Source organism: Alternaria novae-zelandiae, assembly GCF_023758075.1.
Source record: "Alternaria novae-zelandiae strain BMP 2774 chromosome Unknown scaffold_1, whole genome shotgun sequence".
NCBI classification, from domain to species: domain Eukaryota; kingdom Fungi; phylum Ascomycota; class Dothideomycetes; order Pleosporales; family Pleosporaceae; genus Alternaria; species Alternaria novae-zelandiae.
The window spans coordinates 1,989,971-2,007,508 of NW_026056961.1; the positions used below are offsets into that span (position 1 = coordinate 1,989,971).

At 53.4% G+C, this 17,538-nt stretch overlaps 5 protein-coding genes across 5 annotated transcripts; 2 read left to right on the forward strand and 3 right to left on the reverse strand.

The window, feature by feature from the left end:
• Positions 1 to 317: 317 nt before the first annotated feature.
• Positions 318 to 1,367, reverse strand: CRP46 (60S ribosomal protein L16; the record flags this gene model as incomplete). The annotated part of the gene is made up of 5 exons (XM_049394312.1): positions 318 to 456; positions 510 to 768; positions 857 to 910; positions 1,083 to 1,215; positions 1,344 to 1,367. 5 exons carry the CDS (start codon positions 1,365 to 1,367, stop codon positions 318 to 320), a joined length of 609 nt encoding a protein of 202 aa, XP_049260141.1.
• Positions 1,368 to 5,674: 4,307 nt separating this feature from the next.
• On the forward strand, positions 5,675 to 8,845 carry J4E88_000639 (uncharacterized protein; the record flags this gene model as incomplete). Its single annotated transcript, XM_049394313.1, has 5 exons — positions 5,675 to 5,904; positions 6,049 to 6,804; positions 6,857 to 7,468; positions 7,518 to 7,899; positions 7,952 to 8,845. 5 exons carry the CDS (start codon positions 5,675 to 5,677, stop codon positions 8,843 to 8,845), a joined length of 2,874 nt encoding a protein of 957 aa, XP_049260142.1.
• A 1,275-nt stretch (positions 8,846 to 10,120) lies between these two features.
• On the forward strand, positions 10,121 to 11,976 carry J4E88_000640 (uncharacterized protein; the record flags this gene model as incomplete). Its single annotated transcript, XM_049394314.1, has 3 exons — positions 10,121 to 10,249; positions 10,303 to 10,437; positions 10,486 to 11,976. The coding sequence occupies 3 exons, from the start codon at positions 10,121 to 10,123 to the stop codon at positions 11,974 to 11,976; spliced, it is 1,755 nt and encodes a 584-aa protein (XP_049260143.1).
• Positions 11,977 to 12,318: 342 nt separating this feature from the next.
• Positions 12,319 to 13,462, reverse strand: PGN1 (glycoside hydrolase 28 protein; the record flags this gene model as incomplete). Its single annotated transcript, XM_049394315.1, has 2 exons — positions 12,319 to 13,032; positions 13,079 to 13,462. 2 exons carry the CDS (start codon positions 13,460 to 13,462, stop codon positions 12,319 to 12,321), a joined length of 1,098 nt encoding a protein of 365 aa, XP_049260144.1.
• A 1,111-nt stretch (positions 13,463 to 14,573) lies between these two features.
• Positions 14,574 to 16,217, reverse strand: J4E88_000642 (uncharacterized protein; the record flags this gene model as incomplete). The annotated part of the gene is made up of 1 exon (XM_049394316.1): positions 14,574 to 16,217. One exon carries the CDS (start codon positions 16,215 to 16,217, stop codon positions 14,574 to 14,576), a length of 1,644 nt encoding a protein of 547 aa, XP_049260145.1.
• Positions 16,218 to 17,538: the final 1,321 nt, after the last annotated feature.

A 17,538-nucleotide genomic window follows, 5' to 3' on the forward strand; every position in this document is an offset into this window, starting at 1 on the left:
AAGGGAATCGTGAGTGAATTAACATAACCACAAGTCTATTGCTGAATGCTCAACGCCGTCACCATGCTTTACATCAGCTGGGATTTTTCATTTCGTATTGCTTCTAGCCGGAAGAGTACCTGAAGACACAGCAGACCGACCGCGAAGAGACCCATGAACACGTAAGCACCCTGGTATTGATGTGCTCTTTTAGCCTGGACACCCTTTCGAATGGTCGGAGTATAGTAGAGGAAATAAACATCCCATGAGCCCAATGCAATCCACGCCGAACCACGTCACCGAAACTGAAACCGACACTGTTCATCGACTGCCGATTTCTAGTATGCGAGGGATGTGAGCTCTTGCTGGACCTTGGAGTCGACGGAGGCCGTCTTCTTGGCCTCAGCCATCTGCCGGCGGATAGCCTTCTTGCGCTCGTAGTATGCGGCACCCTTGACCTTCCTGCGCTCCTCAAGACTGCGTATGGATTAGCATTTCTGATCTCGCATGCAGGAATTGGAGCAACATACCGGGCAACGACGTCCTGGTACTTCCAGCCGAACTCGTGTCCGAGACGGCCGACAGTGCAGTACTTGCGTCCGGGCTTGAGCCTCAGCACCCTCAGGGCCTGGGGAACGACGACGCGCTTCTTCTTGTCGTAGGGAGCGGGGACACCCTCGAAGGTCTTCAAGCGCTCCATGGCGGCCTTACCGCGGGGAGTCTTGTGAGGAATCATACCGCGGACGGTTCGCCAGAACATCTTGGAGGGAGCGCGGAAGTGGAAGGGACCTGGCAGATGGGTCAGCACATGTCGGCTAGTAACGCGCACATTCGACGTTGGACCGTGAATGCGCCGTGTATGGACGGGGAGACGTACCACCACGAGTGGGGTTGTAACGGGTCTGCTTGCGCAGGAAAGCAGAGTACTTCACTGTAGGGTCATGTCAGTTGTTGTCTTGCCAGAAAATTGTCCCTAGAGCGCTCCGCTAAAAAGTAGCTAAAGTGCACATCGCCGACCACATCATCCTCTTGTAGCCCCGTGTACCAATTGCACTCCATGGCTTGCTCCTGATCTCGCTCGCTCGGTCGGTGGGTGTACGTACACTTGGCGCGGAAGAACTCGCCGGAGATGTTGAGGGCCTCGCATCGCACAACAACGATCTTCTGGCCGTTGAGGAGCTGCTTGGCGACGGTGCTGGCGAGGCGACCGAGCAAGTGGCCCTTGCCGTCGATGACCTGCGTGCGCTGTCAGCGAGACGTCCAAGGAAGATGCGTAGTGTTGACGGGATTGCAGGCTGGCATCGCGGCGGCATGCGAAGGCCAGTGCCTGGGATATCGGGCTGCGTCTATCGGGGCGTACGTACAATGACGGGTTCGAATGTCGACATTTTGCTCGACTCCGGTGTGCTGTGAGGTTAGTTGTCGTGATGGAGAGCTCGATGGATGCGAATTCCAGGTGGCTCGACTAAGCGAACTGAATATTCGAGTTTGTGGTGCACGGACCCATTAGCGTGACTTCATCTCCAACGAGGTGAGCTTGCCCATCACCAATGTCTGCGTGACAGCCAACGCCAACAACCAACGCACGTCTTGTCGCTCGCCTGTGAGTTAGCAGTCCGGATACAATGCACGCATGTCGCTGCGGCGAACTGTCGCAGCATTTGGCGGACCGCCTGCTCGTCCCGTCATATCAGACGCGCGCGTTCCAGGGTCGTTGAGGTTAATTGAACGGCTTCGACTGCGAAAGAAATGACAGTTCAGATTTGGCCTGTGTGATCTTGTGAGGGATGGATTGCTGAACGATCTCTGCGGCGTGGTTAGGCTACACGTTGAACGCACGACTCCACGTGCTTCTTTGCGACAGTCCTTTACGCCAGTCTGAGCTGCTGATGCTGCTACCGCTGCGACCATGTCAATCCAAACTGACCTCAATATCTGGATAAACTGCCGACCTGCAAGCTGCGAGTACTCTAAGTCCAAACCAAGGACCAGCACTCACCGTCGTTCTGATCCGATACTCTACTCAGATGCGTATGTCTCTATCGATATTCAGCATGTGTCTGTCTTCAATATATCGAACAGCAACGATGTAAGCGCTTTTGCGATGACCAGCTCTGGTTAAAGATAGGCCAGGGTGAGCGAGAGCCAGAGCGCGACGATGTTGTGTATCTGATGCCTTTGAACATCGCGGCTCACAAATGTATTCGTCTCTGTCTTTGAACCGTACTAAGGTATACATCGCAATACTTGTCGGGCTGGAGGGAACGGCCTGTAGGTAATACTGTTAATCGAAGAAGGTCACGATAGCGTACGCTCTCGCTCCTGCCAGACTGAGCTGCAAAATGAATTTTGCGCCCCATCTGGCTCATGCTAGGCAGGCACGCCTCCCAGCTCTGCCACGCGCATCATCAGTCCTGGTAAGCAGAAGCGTCTGCAAGAACAACCACGACCCACGTTGTCGTAACGCGTTTATCCATCTCGCCAGCCATCATCATCTCGCCCGGCAATTTCTTTGGGACGATAGCTGCACCCTGCCTCGTCGCTTGTGCTGATGATGCTCGAAGCGCATATCCCAACTTGCAAGCGGATGCATTCGTCGTTGGCACCATTGTATTGCACACGCAATGGTCATACGCATTGGGTAGCCTCGGCCCGTAGGTCTAGATTCTCTATCACGGCTCTTGAACGGATGCTAACGGCTCTTAGTTGACGCAGACTGCTTGTACCAAAGTCGGTACATCCCGGTCTTCTTAAGGTTTGTGGAATCGACGGCTACTATGTCTTTCGCCTCTCGCGTCCGTAGTATACTTGCTCGATTTACAACACAGAGATCTTGGCAATGTATAGTTGCCTGACGCTAATGGCTGGTAGTATCGGGCTATCCAACTAATCCGGTAACCCATTCACTACTTTCGGCATCCTCCATTAGTTTCAACATCTGTCACAATCTCGTCATTCGCTCCGACTGTGCATCGGACGGAGGACAGGCAAGACACCGCTATCCTCAGCCATGCATTTCGACGAACCTACGCTTATGTGAAGCCGTCGATACACTTTCCAGTAGGGATACAGACAGAGCTAGCCATGCTGTTGCGGGTGCTCCAAAGAACGCCAATCTTGACAATCATACTCATTTCGTCATGAGGATGCTCACCCTTCGACCAAGAACATCAAAGCCCAGAATTCCGGAGGCTAATCCGTTAGCCTGTGCTACCAAGCCGTAGTTTTGATCTCGACCTTTTTACCGGAGCCAGATCGCCCACTACGTCACGGCATGGGGAAAACGTTTCGATGATGGATCTCATGGCTGTCTCGATGCCGAAGTCGGATTCACGACCAGGATGAAGCTAATGCAGGTGAATCTGAAGCTGGTACCAGTGACGGGTGTGTTCAGCCCGAAGCTTGTTGCTGGTAGACATGACAAGAACACAGAATTTTCTTTCGCGATTACCAACACATTGCAGGGTGCGCTGATCGTGGTTCACTAAACGCATCTCGATTGCGGTCCTACTGCGGGTGTGATGCTTAAATTGTCGATCACACAGGCTGCATGGATCTGCAGTGAACGTCACATTAGAGAGCCAAGGAGCCTCAGGTAAATCCATATTCTGATAGTCCATCACGCTACGCCTCGATTCGAGATGTTACCTGACAGCCCCAACGGACGAGTCACCGGTGATCGGCCCCTCGCCCTGGAGGTTGCATTGGCTTTTACGTACAGGCGCAAGCAGCAAGCTAAGCACATGGACAGCATCCTTGCAAGGTTTCTCGCAACGACATATGCATCGTCATGCGCCACACCTCGAAGCGATCGCGAGACTGGCTTCGCTTGGCGTCATGCACACATTCTCCTGTTCAGCCACGTTTCACCAAGACGGAGTCCTGACTTGGCCCATCTCCCAGACAATTTTGCGCCACTCCTGACGTAGCTTGGCCCATTGGCAGGTGACCATCAGCAGGAAATATCGTGCGTTTTCCTCTTGGCTGTGTGGCTAGTGTTGTGGCTAGAGCAGGAATACGATCAGCCCAATGCCAATGCCAACGGCATTCGAATTAAACGCTGACCGTGACCTGCCAGTGCACCCGCCGAGTCAGCGCGCGACCACCCGGCGGGCGAAAGTGGATGCAACAAGCGATCCGCTGAGTCATCCGGAAGTCGGCACACATAGCTCAAGACAAGCACCACTAAAACCTCGTAGGGTGTTCCAATAACCACCGTGTGGGCTTCCATAACCGCAAGCGTGGCAGTGCCAAGGGACCTCGGTATGACATGAGTCTATCATCGGTACCTCCGACAGGACTACTCGTGGGAATCCATATATGCATGTTTGCAGTTGTGGCGAGAGATCGGTTGACAGGCATCGCAAACGGTCGTGGAGCATTAGGCGACATGCGCCAGGCAGAACACGCATAAACGAGCCTGCTTGAGCAGAGTTTGCGTTCAAGATATCTCATATCTCAAAGGATTTCCCGCTTGGCGAGTCGATACGCTCTACAATATTGGCAGATTGTATTCACGGGGAAACTAAAGCGGTAGTTGGCCCCACTGAACGTTTTAAGCACATTTCAAGGTCGTCACCCGAAAACGAACAGATACGGAGAACAAGTGAATTGACTGACATTGTCCGAATGCGCACGACAGATGGGATGCGGATGTGAATCTTTCGCTTGTTGTGCATTTCCTATTTGTGGGAGAAGCCCAGGCATGGCAGAGCCGTGTGCGACGTCTGTCTGCCGGTGTACTGCAGACCACGGCCAGGGTCACCAGCCGCAGTCAAGCCACGCTGTCACCATCATGGCGACTTTATCCGGCGCTAAGATCTGTCGCGCAAGGCTGCATGCTGGTTGGTGCTGGTGGGGAGACAGGCCTTCGGAAGCTCGCCCTGGATGAGAGACCGAAGAGCCCACATCTGGGGTGAATATTTGTCTTCGCTTGGGCGTATGACAGATGGCTGGCAGGAGAATACGGTGCCACTCGACACCTCAGCCGTAAGCGAGTCTATCGGTGGCTGATCATTGCTTGAAGTAGTGGCTTTAGAGCGCACGAGGAATATCGGGGAACGACTGAACTGCAACGGAATGGCGGATCAGACCACTAATGCGGCTTGAGTTGCTCCAAAAAGCCATGGAGAAGGCTCGGCTTCGCTTGGACGCAGGGCTCCACGACTTGTTGGGTGGCGTCGCAGCAGGACCCCTCACCTCTGTCTCAACCCATGGGCGTCCCCAGGACACATGCCAGCAGCAGTATGACGCCACAGGGCACAGGTGAGCATGGCTGTGCTTGACGACTTGGCAAGGTGCAAGAGTGGTGTATCACTGAGGAGGGTTATCGGAAAGTGGGGCCCGCAGGAGCGGTGTGTATGCTGTGCAGAGGCAGCGGGCAGTTGGCAGCGTGCGGTGCGGCCGTGGGCAATTACAGAAAGCGTCGAGGGAGCTCGCCGAGATGAATGCACCAGTTCCAGGCTTGGCTGCCAGGTGAGGAGTGAAAAGCGGACGACTCGGCGGAGAGCAACGATTCGATTCCGGCGTCCAAAGGGCGGGACGGTGCCATGCGCTGGCGCTAACCCGACTCTAATCCCTGACCCACAAGCTTCTCCGCCGTCTTCACACACCCCTGCCGCGCGCATCCACCACTTTGCTCTTAGGCGCAGCGTTCCCCCCAGCCACAGCTGGCTACACTCTCCTCCCGACACCCATGACTTCTCCGGCCCTCACGACAACTGAGAGCCTTCCAGCAGACGCGGGCCGCTCGGGCCCCTTCGACAACCCGCAGGAAGACGCCTCTGAGTTTGGCGAGGAAAACTCAGAAACCAATGACGTCGGCGACGATCACGCACCGAAACAGCAACCCCAGAAGCGACGACGAGTGACGCGTGCCTGCGACGAATGCCGGCGCAAGAAGATCAAGTGCGACGGCAAGCAGCCGTGCACCCATTGCACTGTCTACAGCTATGGTATGTCCTGTGTGTACACTGAATTGCGTGGGAGAATGCAAGCTAACAGCCTACAGAATGGTAAATACCCTCTCCTAACGGGTTCGCTACTGCTCACAGAACTGACCCCCTCTAGCACTTATGACCAGCCCTCAAACCGCCGCCGCAATGCGACGCCCCAGTACATTGAGGCTCTCGAAAGCCAGCTCAAGCGCGCAAAGGCGCTACTGCACGTGGTGCTGCCAACCGTGGATTTGAATGACCCCGCCATAGACGCCCACCTCCAGAACGGCCTGTTACCACAGCTGCCCCAAGCAGCTGCGCGGCCTCCCGTGATGCCTGTAGACCCCCGGATCGCGCAACACCAGGCACCGGCCCACAACGAAGACCAGCCCGATTCGCACCTGGAAGCCATGGTGAAAGCGACGGGCCAGCTTGATCTCGACGAAGAGGGCAAATGGGACTACCAGGGCCACTCTTCAGGACTCAGCTTTATGAGGGGCCTGCGGCAGTTCGATGACATGTTCCAAATCCCTTCGGACGAGTCGCCGTCCCTCCGGCACCAATCCATGTCCTACGAACCGCCGTCTCCTTCCCTTTCAATCGCTGGATCCACTACAGCTCCGTCAAACGTGCCCCTGCCCAGCCAGGAAAATGCACGCATTCTCTGTGACAGTGCCATTATCCAGTATAGCGCCATGCTGCGGGTCGTCCACCTCCCCACTTTCTACAAGCAAATGAGCCGTCTCTACGAAGTCGCCCCCGAGAATTACAGTAGTGCCGAGACTAGCTTTCTACCTCTATTCTACTCCGTTCTAGCTTTGGGCAAACTCTATTCCGAAAATGACACCGGGGTCGATGTAGCAAGCTACGACATCCTTACCGACGAGGGGTACGCAGCAAAGTCTCCCTGTGCGAGCTTCGTCCATGCTAATGCGGTCCAGACTCAAGTACTTCAAAGCTTCGCGCCAGCTCTTGGACATTACTGACTGCAGGGATCTGACTTCACTTCAAGCCATCATTTTCATGATCCAATTCTTGCAATCGTCAGCCAAGCTTAGCACTTGCTATGCTTACATCGGAGTTGCTCTGCGCTCTGCGCTACGCATGGGCTTGCACCGTTCATTCAACGTCAAGTTCAATCCCATCGAAGCGGAAACACGTAAACGCATATTTTGGGTGATTCGAAGGATGGACACATACGTCGGGGCCATGCTCGGTTTACCGCGATTTCTGGACGATGAGGACATTGATCAAGAGTGGCCAGTTGAGGTCGATGACGAGTATATTACGGAGACGGAGATTCTGCCCATGCCCAATGGAAGCATTTCTGTCATGGCGGCCTTCAATGCCCACACGCGTCTCGTCCAAATCTTGAACAAGATCTGCAAGTACGTGTACCCTATCAAAGGCACACAATCAGGCGCCAAGAACTCTGTGACCTATTCTGTGGGCTACTCCAAGATTCGCGAAATCGAACAGGATCTAGCAAGATGGCTCGATGAGCTGCCTATCGCGCTCAGGCCGGGCGGTGACGCCCCTCCAATCATCAGGAGGTAAGCTGACTATCTAACATCATTTTTGCAGCTGCTGACATATACGCAGGGTGCAACAACTTCTCCGTATGGCGTTCGGACATGCGCAGCTTTTACTCTATCGGCCATTCCTACACTACGTTTCGCAATCGTACAACGTGAACACCGTGGACCAGAGAGCCTTTGCCTGCGCTTCTGCCTGCGTTAACGTCTCGCGCAATATTATCCACATTTCCACGGAGATGAGAAATCGCGGCCAATTGGCTGGAGCATACTGGTTTTCCATGTATACGACCTTCTTCGCTATTGTATCAATTTTGTATTTCGTCTTGGAGAACCCACAGAGTCCCACCAGTTTTGAATTGCTACGGGATGCAGTGGAAGGGAAGGACGTATTGGCGTACTTCGCGAAGAGGAGCCTGGCCGCTGATAGGTGCAGCACAGCACTAAAGGTAGGCACAGCACTAGTTTCTTCTGACTGACAACACTAATAATGTTTCCCAGGGCATGTTTGAACGTCTCCCGGAATCAATCAGACATGGTGGAGAGATCATTGCATCGAGGAAGCGCCGACAAGGAAGCTCGCCGCACTCTCTTGGCACCCGCCCTACCTTTGGTCAGAGCGACTCTGCCGCACCCCGCCGTGCGAGTACCTATCCCGATAGCATTCCTAATGTCAAGACTGCTGGCCAAGCCCAGTCATTTGAGTCTGGCGGCCCTGACTTTGGTAGCATTGGCTTGGGTTCTTCTTATCCCGCACACTCGATCTCCAACCCAAATCTATTCGATGGTGTGCCTGGCCTTACACCTACATCATCCAACGATAGCCTACCGAGCTTTGGCTTGGCTCCTATTCATGACTCGCAGCAGACATCATCTGCCTTTGGGCCAACAAGCCTAGGCAACCCTTTGGCAGACCCGTCCGGTCTTAATGTCCCCATCGCAGACATCTCAACAATGATGTTTCCGTCTGCCGACCCGCTCGCCTACCCCAACCAGCCCATGACTGCTTTTGAAAACAAACATCCACAAACTTTCGACCGCAGTACTGGCACCCCGGTGAGCGGACACCCTCCTCAACTTTCGACCAGCATGGAGATGAAAGGACACCCGGCCATGTTTGCTCCCACGAGCACGCCCAATTCGCAAGCTCGACCCATGGACAGTGAGGCGCAGATCTTTACTTCCATGCCCATGTATTTCATGCAGGGTAACCAGCAATACCGCGGATATCCACCTCAGCAGGGTATGCCGATGCAAACATCCAGCAACATGCCTTTTGATGAGCTGATGCATCAAGAAGACTGGTCGCAATCTTTTATGGACCCTGCAATGAACATAAATGATGGGAGGTCATCGCTGAACAATGCCCAATTTGGCCAAAATGGATGGCGTTAGTTCGTCGACTCACACAACGCGGACCACTGGACGGGGCTATCAACGCTTTAACGTTTGTTTTCTGCTTTGTTGTGAAGCATGCTGAGTCCCATCTATCGATGTGCATCAGTTTCGACTATGAGCGGTGCCCTCGCCCGCGCCCTCCTTCCCACACAACGATTACGGCCGATATTTCCTTAGTACACTGAGCGTTTTATTCCGGCGTTTGCGAGTCTACCAAAAGCATTATACCCCATTGTCAACCGGCTGGCACCGATGAGCTAAGCGTTTTCCAACGGTATGCGTAGGGTGAGGACAGAGCCTCACTGACGTAGTTGTGACTTTTCAGTCCACTACGATCGCGACCTGTCCAATGCATTTCAGCACTGATTTTTTTTTGCTTTGAAGACTTCGATTTGGATTTGGCGTTCGAAAAGCTAGACTTTTTGAGCGTGACGGACCTCGCGGCTGCGAGTGTAGATTGAGCATCTCATGAAGATACTCATGAAGGTTGGAAGAAGTGCGTTGAAGGACCACACTCATTTTGTCCGAGCCAGTAACGGGTAACGCCGTAGATTAGCAAATTGACTGAAGGCGATACCTAGGTATCGCGCGTAGCTTACAAAGACTAAAGTACAACGCACATTGTTGAAAAAGCTCTGGCATAAACACCAGAAGCTGGCTGAAATCCATGTTGACCTAGCTTAGTGAACGGTAAGCCCACGTCAGAGTTAGGCTAGCCATAGACGCACGAAAATTGAAAGAGAAGCCATGGTCTTAAAACGAAGCCTCAGTGGAGCCTAGCACAGACACCCAGCCACCATAGTAGGCCGGCGGAGCGGGGTAAATCCCATGCCGACTTCCAAGGCCGTGCCTAGACCTCCACCTTCGGCGCCGAAGCCGCCAAGTGTAGCTCAACGTGGGCCAAGCGCTAGCACCCACCATTGAGAAAACGGCAAGTAGTGTGGGTTAGTGTTTACCGACAATTGGGGTCTTGGTTACCAAGCGGTTTCCAAGCAGTCTTCTGTGTCCCAAGAGATGGTATCTAGCGACCTTCTTAACCAGGTCATCGGGGCTGACGGACTAGATCTTTTGTACCTTAGCGAGCAGTTGGCTAAGAGATTAACAGGTTTTGGAGGGTATCGTAGTGAGGACTGTTGCAGGACCAAGGAGGATATCGGCTCGTGGTTTACCGGAAGGAACATGGAAAAGTGTATATCTAGGCGCGGTGACGCTGGATATGTGAGGTACCAGGAACATCTCGCACCATTGGGCTGACGGAGAATCGCTATCGTCATGGTTCACGTATCTTCGTTGTCGGTTCTTGGCTCTGCCTTGGTCGGGCTGAGTAATGCGGCCGCCTTGGGTACTGCGGAGGAGTATGCTGATGGTACTGTGCATGCAAGGATCATGGGGATGAAGATCGTAAGGCTTCCTTGTCGGTGCACGCTGGTACATGCTTATACTGACCCCAACAGGCACAATGGGATGCTGAGATTGCCTCGGGAGAGATGGATAGCACCCGCTACCCTGAACTAGGTCACACGCCATGTGAGAACGGCTTCGCTGCTGCAATCCCTGGTGACTTCAACAATACGTTCAGGTGCCATAATGTCAGTTGGCTCGAGGTTCAAAGCTCATCAGCTCGCTAATGTGTATAGATCGACCTCTACCATTTCCTCCCACATTCCCTCCTTGGCAGCTCTGATGGACAAGGCTCCTCTTCTTGGGGCTGGACGTCAGAGGATGGACGCGAGTTTGTAGCAATCGGCCAGTTCGACGGTACCGCCTTTGCAGAGATCAGCAGCGAAGGAAAGCTGATCTATCTGGGCCGCCTGCCTCCTTTCGACCCTATCGGATCCCGCTGGCGCGAGATTCGCGTGATGAGGGACTATGCCGTCATTGGTAGCGAGGCCATCAACCACGGTGTTCAAATCTTCGACATGAAGAAGTTGTTGGACCTTGACGGAAGCGAGCCGATGAACTTTACCCAAGACGATCTGACTGGCCACTGGGGTCTGACTGATGACTGGAATGCTCTCCCGGTTGGCCGAACCCACAACATCGTTGTCAACGAAGAACTCAACTACGCCGTAGCAGTTGGATCAGTTGGCGGTAACGAGACTATCCGTGTCCGTGGCGATTTGCCATGCCGCGGAGGCCTCATCTTCATCGACATGAGCGACCCTGAAAACCCGACCAGCCCAGGTTGTGCTTCTGCTGATGGCTATGTCCACGATGCTGAATGCATCGTTTACCGCGGACCAGACACTAAGTACTACGGCCGCGACATCTGCTACGGTTACAACGAAGACACTCTGACCATCTACGACGTAACCGACAAAGCCGGCAACACCACCAACATCATCTCTCGCACCACATACCCTGGAGCAGAGTACGTCCATCAAGGTGTCGTCAACAACGCAACCTGGCAGGAATACATCTTCCTCGACGATGAGTTCGACGAGCGTGACGCCAAAGTCGGTCCCATGACACAGGGTCTGCCTACCACCCACATCTTCGACATCCGCGACCTGGAGAACCCCTTCTACTCTGGCAACTACGAGGGAAAGCGCCGCAGTATCGACCACAACCAATACGTCGTTGGCGACTACCTCTACCAATCGAACTACGGAAACGGTCTCAATGTCCTGGACATCCACACCATTACGCAAGATCCCAGCGGCGACAGTATCTGCGAAGCCGGATTCTTCGACATCTACCCCGAAGACGATGAGAACGAAGGTGGCGGCACAGTAGCCTTCCTCGGCTCCTGGTCCAGCTACGCGAACTTCAAGAGCGGTTTCATCTTCGTGCACACTATCGAGCGTGGCAGTTTCGTCGTCAAGATGTCTAGTAAGGAGTGTGCGAAGCCAGCCGTTTGCGAAGTAGACTCTTGTCTTACGTCGATGCGCACAGCAAACGTGGAGGGTAGACTTCAGGCTTCGCAAGAGTTCTGCGGTAACTTCACTCAGAGGCTGATTGATGATGTGCGTGCCGTGCCGGAGTTTGCGCAGGAGGCTTGTGCGGGTGAGCAAGTGGTTGCGCAGGTTAGCAGTGCGTGTGCTTGCTTGCCTACGCTTGCTGTTCCTGAGTTGCCAAGGACGACAACTAGGGGGCCAGTGCCTACGGTGCTGCCGCCGAGGGTCTAGATGGGACAGGCATGATAAGGGCCTGATGTATTATGACAGTGACGGGCTTGGATAAAGTCCCTTTAAGAACAGAGAATTCGAGATCCGCTTGTCAAACAAACATCGAGATGTACTCGCCGCGCGTGAATGCATTGGTGATTTAGTGCCAGTCACGGTTGAACTCGAAAATACGGATTTATACAACAATAGATTGAGATGTCTATTGCTGAGCAGCGTAACTGCTACGAGGACTAAATATTTACTGAAAGAGGAAGATGTACAAGAGAAAATAGAAAAGGCCACAGGCCGCTCAAAAGCTACTTCACGGTGCTACAAGGTATAGCACTCGTCTCATTCTGGAACTTAGCAAGAAGCGCCGGTAGGGATGTTGAGGCAGCTAGTGCTCTTCTTTCCGCCAGTGACGCTGTTACCGGTCCAGGTCCAGTTGGAGCAGCTGCCCTTACCGCAAAGGATGTAGACATCAGTACCCTTGGCAGCAACGGTACCCTTGACATTCTGGATGGTAAGGCCAGTGATCGGGACACCGGTGGTGGGCTTGCCAGTGGGAGAGCCGTTCTGGTAGTCTTGCTGGATAACGATGCCGTACTTCGCAATGTTCTTGAGGGTGATGTTCTTGTATGTGACACCAGAGACAGCACCAGTGGCACCAGACACGGTCTTGATACGGACACCGTTGTCAGAGTTGGTGATGGTGGAGTCAGAGATGATGACGTTCTTGACGGTGTTGTCGCTGCGGCCACCTACAGAGCCGATGGAGATACCGTGTCCGCCAGAGCAGGTACCGCCGGTGAAGTGAATGTCGGTACCGGAGTTGACAGCCAGGCAGTCGTCCTGGTTCTTGATGTTGGCATTGGTGATGTAAACACCAGTGGAGCTGCCAACGTCGAAAGCATCGGTGTTGTGACCGCCGTTAGTGACGTCACCAGCAGTGTTGTCGATGGTGATCTTGTCGAGGGTGAGATCCTGCGCGCCGTTGATGGAGAATCCCTGTACAGGGGTGTTCTTGACGTTGAGTCCAGTGATAGAAGACGAGATCATGGAATGGGCGTAGAAGAACTTGCCAAGTCAGTTGTAGCTCAGCAAAACATCAGTATCAACATACCTTGGGCTTGGTCTTGCCGCCATTGCTTCCCTTGCCATCCCACCACTTAGCACCATTTGCGTCAATGACATGGCCAGCGGCGCCAATGACTTTGATGTTGGTTCCAGAGACAGAGATGAGAGGGCCCTCCCACTCCTTGTAGCCGAAGGTGGTCGTGCCCTGGAAGGTGACGGTGGTGCCTGACTTGAGCTTGGTCAAGTCAAGGGTCGTTCCTGCTGGAACAGTCATACCCTGAATGACAATAGCAGAGCAAGAGGCCTTGTTCTTGATGGCTGTAGCAGCATCGGAGAAAGTGCAGCTTGCACGGGTGTCAAGACTGGAAGGAGCAGCCGAGACGAGCGCACCAGCGCCGAGAAGGAGAGAGGTAAGGGTGAAAGCAACCATGATGAATGTAGCTTGAAAATGGGGATGATTGAAGTGAATGTGAGGCTGTTGTGTAGAAAATGAATGAATGAGTGAGTTGATGGGTGCTGTAGAGACGTGCCGCCATGCCCTTTATACCAGGACTTCATCGACAGTCGTACGTATTGATAGGTGGAGCCATCGGAGGATTCACACGAGTCGTCGACAAGCTCAAATCCCTTGAGCTTGTCATTGCTGGGCAAGGCTTGTCATCGCAGAAGGTCTAGGGTCCGCGAGAAATGAGGGCACAAAGCGGATGGCGCCTGCGCCGGTGTTCTCGCAGCATGTAACAGGTGGATCCTCGGTTGGGGCTACTCCGCTTTGTATAAATGAAACGAGATCTGGATGTGACCGAATCGCAGATGGTGGTGGGCGATCTCTGTGACAATTCTCCGTCAAATCGATTGCCAGCCTCGTAGCGCTGAGCAGAATCTCACTGCAACTAAGCATACAGCTTACCCAGAGTTGAATATTCTACAGCACGCGGGCAATCTGGACTACTATCAGGTGTTCGTGTCTTGCCGTGTTAGATCAATGGTGAAACGAAACAACTGGTCCAGACGCGTGGCGCCGCTGTCGCGTGGCGCAAAAGGTCAGACGCCATTGCGGATACAGAAAGCACGTTCACGCCGCCGGCCGCCGATTGATGGAATGTCACCAGCCACACCGTGAGACCTTCGTAGGATTGGAGCGATGCGCAGGATTGACGGAGAATTGTTTGAGTGAAAGGACAGCTGCATGACTTCCGGAGGGGTTTCTGGAAGCGAATCCGGATTAGCGCCCGACTAGCGTCCCGTCACCGAAAGTAACGGCAGCGACATCCCGCACCTGCATGAACCCTTTTCCATCTCATCGCCATCTCTCTAGTCGCGCACTGAGAGACTGTTACATCACTTGTATTGCATCTGCATCAACATAGTCGTGAACTCGCAGAACATTCATTGCAGCACGACTCCGGCTCCCAGGCACACGGTCCGCGAACCAGTCGGACACGGGAAGTAATTAGGTATAGCCTCAAATCTCGGATCTACCCCTAGATTTTTCACCGCCACGCCGCTCTGGACACTATGAGTAATCATCGTCGCAGCTATGCTCACGATTTTCGGACGAAGAAACCACCTTGTGGCAAGCCCTCTACTAAAAGACTCCAGGCTACCCAGTTGCGCAACAGCATAGTCGCTATCCGACGCACCGCTCGTCCCATACCTTGCGCACCTGCTATGGCCGTCTTTTCATCAATGATCATGAACGGTCCTGGTTCTGGTTTCACCAGGTAGCGTACTAACCAGTCGGCGCACCAAAAGAGATACAAACAGCGCGTCCGAAAGACCTGCAGATCCATCTCTTCGATCCATGGTTCCGCCACAATCTGCACTTCCTTGAGCCCATCGATAGCGTTACCGAAAGCACAAGCTAAGGCAGCCATCGACGGAAGCGAGCATGCGTCGTCTGTGAAACCAATGCCGATGAGTTCCAGATAGTGCCGCTCCAGCATCTTCGCATAATTGCGCAAATTCGCGGTCGAAATCAGATCTCTGGTTGCATACGCAGAATCTACGAGAGCTGTTGCGTAGTGTGCAACGCGACTCGACACCAGGTCTTCGCTTAGGTCTCGAATGGACTTCCGTGCCCACTCCATGTTCTCTTCCATAGGGGACTGTGGAAAAAGGCTGGCCCCAACAGGCAGATGAACGTCGCGGCGTGCTTTCAGAACGACCTTATCTAGGAAGCTGGCTGCATTGGGATAGCTGCCTTCTAGATACACGTCGCCCGCCAGTCTCTTGATGTCAATTGGCAAATGAGCCAAGTTTTCCTTCTTGTATGCGTCAAATCGCTTGTCCTGCAGATGCTGCCGGTCTGGGGGAAGAGCTGGCGCTGGCGGTACGTCGAACATATCAAGTTTGGTGAAGATGGCGTTGATTGAGACACTGTCGAAAAGGATATCGTGAAAGTGGTTGGCATAATTTTCGATGGGAAAGCTGGTCACCAATTCTGTTAGTGATGGCTTCCCACGAGACTCGTCGCCTGTTGCTGCATTCAGGAGGCGAACGTCTTTGTCCGAGATGGTATTCAGATGGACATCCAAGCTCTTGCTCTCACGCATCGCGTCTGGATCATCGCAGACGTAATATAACGCCGCGTGTCCGCAGTCGTAGAGTATAGTAACTGGTGAGCTGGCTTCAGTCCGCTTTTGTACTGTCAGCGCTTCCAGCGGTCGGGGCGTGGCATCGCCTGTCAGGAAGACACTGTGTTTCCCCGAAGGACCGGTCGCTTTATCATCGCGCATTTCCCACACTACCGTTATTCGAATATCATCGAAGAAGTCACCTACATCGCCCTCAGAGTAGAAGCTTGGTGTATCGCGCGCAGTGTCGATTGGGGGTCTCCATTCATGTTGGTGTCCAGTAAAGGCTGCGTTGATGGGACCGCCTAGTTTGAAGGCAAGGAGCGCGACCAAGAGAGGGTGTAACGCGTCTTCCCCGGCAGGCATTGAGGTAGAAAGCTCAAGCGGACTAGATTGTGGCTCGGGCGACGAATCCCCACTCGCAGCAACTTGCTCCTCGATCGGCAAAGCTACAATCTCCTCGTCTTCTTCGACACCAAAGGTGAATGCGACAGCCTTGGACCTATCCAGTGTCTGCGCCAGAGTCCTGAACTTCTCGACTAGCTTGAAAGCAACATCGCGCTGAGCAAAGCTTTCTGTCTGCGCACACGCTGCAACGAGCGCATTCAGCATATTGCGCCGATATTCAGTTTTCCTCGCACACGCTCGGGCATCTTGAGGTCTCTCTTGCAGTACTTCGGTATGTTGGCGGCATGCAACTCTATCTGTCACCTAAAGATGGATGTACGAAGTCAGTGTTCATCTCACATGCAGTTCGTACATCGGAAATTACTCACGAGCCGACCCATGAGTTTGGTAGGTACCTGGAGAGCGACATTGAAGCGTTGCGGTCGGTTCATGTCGAGCTCTGGATCCACTAGTAGGATGGAGTATATTGTGAAAGTACCCAGCGAAAGAGCTGTTGAATTACTGGCGGTTGTCGCGGTTGTCGCAGTGATATCGAAATAAGCTCGTCGGAAGAGTGCGATTGCCGTGAAACCGCAATGTAAGTGTAGCGCCAAGCTACAGATACAGGTAGTTCTCAGGGTACAGGTAATGTTTCCTTGTCCAGCTCTTTCACCTGTTTAGCCTCACTTACTGGAAGCCAACAAGCGGTTTGAGACTGTCAAGCACATCGCCAATGTCTCACCCCACAATCAAACGCCTCTCAGGTCTTGGTACCACGTGCATCCGCTACTCGCAACATCCCGTTTGCAGTCTATCAGCTTTGCGGTAAGCTTCGTCGCCTCGCGATGCGGAGGAATTGCGCTGATTCAGACTCTGTTCATTCTATCCTTGGTCGTCAAGGCTGCAGTAGGTGTCCTCCAGACAGACAACATTCGGATGTGAAACCTGGTTGTCATAGGGAGTCAGATGCTCACCTTCCCATTCAGTGGTATGAGAAGCTGGTTCGTTGCACCGTTTCAGGCTGAACGAGATGTCAACAAGACGACTGCACCATCTTTTCAACGATAGCGCCACGCAGTAACCACTCGATCAGTATGACCTTGCCTGAGCAAGACGCTGAGGCGATACTAAAACAGCAGGAAAAAGGTATTGAGCGTGAGATTTTCGTCAAATTGACCTTTTTGACGTCAATTTACGACACACTCGATCTTCTTCAATCGCGTATTGGCATGAGCTCAGCATGGCCAGAATTTTCGAATATTGCGCCCGTGAGAAGTCTGCGAAGAGCATTCGTTTATGCGTCTTCTTCGTAGGCCCGATGACAGGACGTTGTGGGTGTGTATAGAGAGAGCCAAAATGACCCGGCCGTTGTTCTGGCGCTCTCGAAATGGCATTGTCTGCTAGTACGTCGTGGCCGCTCATGCACATTTGGAAACATCGACGCTAACGATTAGGTTTGCTGGGGCTCGAGCGCGAAGATGAGCAATCGAAGTAAGCACAAATGACTCGTGACAGATTGGGCATGCGCTCATGTTAAAGATCTAAT